At 36.2% G+C, this 3,687-nt stretch overlaps 1 protein-coding gene across 1 annotated transcript; it reads left to right on the plus strand.

The window, feature by feature from the left end:
- Positions 1-3,407, plus strand: LOC119076950 (mitochondrial 2-oxoglutarate/malate carrier protein). The gene is made up of 6 exons (XM_037184003.1): positions 1-435; positions 1,863-2,099; positions 2,164-2,236; positions 2,301-2,471; positions 2,534-2,694; positions 2,758-3,407. Exons 1-6 carry the CDS (start codon positions 380-382, stop codon positions 2,972-2,974), a joined length of 915 nt encoding a protein of 304 aa, XP_037039898.1. The 5' UTR covers positions 1-379; the 3' UTR covers positions 2,975-3,407.
- The last annotated feature ends 280 nt before the right edge of the window (positions 3,408-3,687 follow it).

Genomic DNA, 3,687 nt, shown 5'->3' on the forward strand with positions numbered 1-3,687 from the left:
TTCGCGATTTCAAGTTGTTGGAAAAAGTTCTTGAAAAAATTGTCTTTCCTTAAAATTGATAAATGAAACTTTGATACAAATAAAGAACAATTTTGCTGATAATTTTTTCGAAAATAAATATCCACAGCAAAGAATATATATTTCTCTTCTACGAATTGAATCGTCATATCAACACCGTGGTCTTTTCCTCTTCTTTTCAATACAAAAGTGCCAATTTGAAATGTTACACCAAAATTGAACATATCGTTTTGAGAAATATTTAATAAATCAATTAGAATTAATTGGAGTGTAATTTAGTTAGCTGTTGCTGTTTGAATAGAACAGACGGTGTTATTCCAATCAAAATTAAGTACAACGAACTCACGTATCACTTAGAAATATGGCAGAGAAAAAAGGCCAAGGTTACCTGAAATATGTCTTTGGAGGATTGTCTGGGTATGTAAAATTTTCTGTAACAGAACTTAATGAGATCGCTCTAAACGAACCGCAAATAGCTGGTTACATAATAATTTTTGGAATGAGTTACGTCAAACATGTATTCCGTTGCTACTATTACTGAACGCACTGATAACAGCACCAATTATGATTTATTACAGACAGTAATTTTGCTGTTTACCATTTTATTATTTCGGATGGATGCAGATAACAATTCGGTCAAAAATTATCTCCTTGACTTTTCAGCAAAATATTTTTATTTGTTTCGCATTACGTTGTAACGCCATGCACAACTTTTTATTTGATTTATTCAAGTGAAGGCGAATTTCGAAAGTTCACCGGATACATGTACACTGCCTGCACGACCATGAATGCATACAAATTAAATTTCAGTTCTAAATTTTCCTCTAAATTTTCGTCAAAATGTCGATTTGATTTTTATGATTCAAAGATTCAACGCTAAAAATAACCAACCAATTTTCTCGGTCTTGTAAAATTGCCAGTTCTGTCTTCTGATTGAATTTAGAAAAATGTGTTAATTTATCTAGCTTTCAAGGTTTCCGTTAATACACGTCTACCGATTGTTGTTTACGTTTACTGATCATTTGGACTGTATTATAATGCTGTTAAGCCGCATAATTGGTCGCGAATACAAAATGTTTTGTGTTGAAATTTAAACAAAGTACAATTCAACCGGCATTTATCACCATGTCACTTCGTATCGACAAGTGTATGTTGATTTGTTGGTCTAAATATAATTAGCATATTGATTAGATGGACATATTCATTCAGTTCAATTTTGTTAGAGTTTAAAGTTCTCTAATGAATATGTAGATAGCAGAAAGTCTTCATTTTCTGTTTGGACACAATAACACCATAAGGGGCTTGTCTAGCATAGCTTGTCGTCTTATGTCTAGCGTTGTTATCGCGTCTGGAGTTTATTCATAATCAATAATTTTAGCTAAGCTTGGGGCTTACCGAAGACTCGCTGATTTAAAATGTTTGAATGAAAACGAATGCGACACAAAGTCCTAGTGCATAACGTGATTCGTTGTACACGCGTGTACTCTTCGTCGAAAAGAAAACTGATGTTGTCAAGTTGAGAATTCATGGGATTCATAAAAATTGTAATGAGTCATCGTTGCGTCATTGTTCTATCAATGTATTTAACTCACTGTAAAACCCTTTTGTTTCTTGCAAACCAAAGCCTCAGATATTTGCAATTTATAATTTTTTTTTGGCGTTTTGTAGATAGTTCCACCACCTCAACCAAAAACAAAATTTGCCCCGTTTCAGTCAATTGAGTACTCGTTAGAAACTAGATTCTCTTTTAGAGTTCTCCAACTTCTTTACCCACATTTTCACCTGACTCCACCTTTCGTAACCATACTAACCGCATTCACCTTTAATCCTCTTCCAAAACCCAGAATGGGAGCCACAGTGTTTGTTCAGCCCTTAGATCTTGTGAAAAATCGAATGCAACTTCAAGGTGTCGGCGGGGCGCAAAAGGAATACAAAAACACGTTCGACGCATTTACGAAAATCTTAAAGAAGGAAGGAGTCGTCGGTATTTACAAAGGACTAGGCGCTGGGCTACTGAGACAAGCCACGTACACAACCACACGGCTGGGTGTTTATACTGGACTGAACGAGAAATATCGACAGTAAGTCCGCTTATTTGATATCTCTTGCTGTCTTTTCTTAAAATATTTCTTCTGTCCATTTTAGAACGACGAACAAGGCGCCAAATTTACTCGCTTCAATGGGAATGGGTATGATTGCTGGAGCGTGTGGCGCAATGGTAAAGCATAGGCTTCAAATCATTATCCGTTTTGTTTTACACATTTCGCATGATTCTGAACTAGGTTGGAACACCGGCTGAAGTGGCACTGATTCGAATGACAGCAGACGGCCGGCTACCATTGGCCGAACGAAGAAATTACAGTGGAGTGTTCAATGCACTCATTCGTATTACACGTGAAGAAGGAATTCTCACGCTGTGGAGAGGTTGCATTCCCACAATGGGTCGAGCTATGGTAAGTTAACAGAAAATGAATATGAATCGATAAAGTATTGATATATTCCCTTTCGTTTAAAGGTCGTTAATATGGCTCAACTAGCTTCATACACACAAGCAAAACAGTATTTGGTGAGCACATTCGAAATGAACGAGGGAATCAAAATGCACTTTGTCGCTAGCATGATATCTGGTTTCATAACAACTGCTGCTTCGTTACCAGTTGACATTGCTAAAACAAGGTAACAGTGACCCTGAACTTCACAGTCTAGCCATATCTTATTGACGCTTTTCGTTCGAAACAGAATCCAGAACATGAAAACCGCACCGGGCGGCGTACCTGAATACAAGGGATCAATTGATGTTCTAATCAAAGTATCCAAACACGAAGGGGTATTCTCGTTGTGGAAAGGATTCACACCATACTTTGCTCGTCTGGGTCCGCATACCGTCATCACATTCATTCTGATGGAACAGATGGCCACGTATTATCAGAGCTATTTGGCCCAATCGAAGGTGTAATTTGTCGGCTTGAGGGAGAGTTGTGAGAATCGTTTTTGGAATGAGAATCAACGATGCAGACGATCATACGTCGATTAATTGCAATTTAATTTCACTTTTTTTTTTGTTGAACGGAAACTGGATTTATAATTACCTCGAATGAACATTCTATTTTACTTTTTACAAATCTTTTATTTTTGTTATATTGAAAATTCTATTTTGTTTCTGTCGAGACTTGGTCTACGTTTAACGAGATCAGATCAATTCTACTTGTAAATAATTAATAATTTTATGTGAGAATTTAGAATTCTTAATTTTCGTTTAGAATGTGATATGCAAAAGAAAACAATTTTGAGTCAACTTAACAGCGGAACAACTGTGCCAACCGCTCAGTCATGAAACGACAATAAACTGTACATTTTTTGTGGAATAAATTTTGTCTGAAGTTTAAAAATTGATTTTAACAAACGAACGATTACTTGCTTGCAGACCATACAGTATCATGTTCATTACGCTGAATGTAGAGTACTTTGGCCCAATCGGCGAGTTACAATTTTACAGCAGCAGTTTTCATTATTCCCTCCACTGAAAGTTTTACACTCGCGGAATTTTGAAAACCGACACATTTCGTGGTTTACTGGTTTTTGGTGAATTTCGCATGTATTTTTATATGGAGAAATCAGAAACTCAAGTAAAACACAGAACGAGAAAATGTGTCGGTTTTCAAAATTCCT

This window comes from Bradysia coprophila, unplaced genomic scaffold (assembly GCF_014529535.1).
Source record: "Bradysia coprophila strain Holo2 unplaced genomic scaffold, BU_Bcop_v1 contig_232, whole genome shotgun sequence".
NCBI lineage: Eukaryota > Metazoa > Arthropoda > Insecta > Diptera > Sciaridae > Bradysia > Bradysia coprophila.

What these genes read in the sequence shown, in the direction of transcription:
- LOC119076950 (XM_037184003.1), top strand. Translation starts at nt 380, where the DNA reads ATGGCAGAGAAAAAAGGCCAAGGTTACCTGAAATATGTCTTTGGAGGA. An exon ending in GTCTTTGGAGGATTGTCTGG is followed by an intron (nt 436 to 1,862) that starts GTATGTAAAATT and finishes TCCAAAACCCAG; the next exon opens with AATGGGAGCCACAGTGTTTG. An exon ending in CTGAACGAGAAATATCGACA is followed by an intron (nt 2,100 to 2,163) that starts GTAAGTCCGCTT and finishes TGTCCATTTTAG; the next exon opens with AACGACGAACAAGGCGCCAA.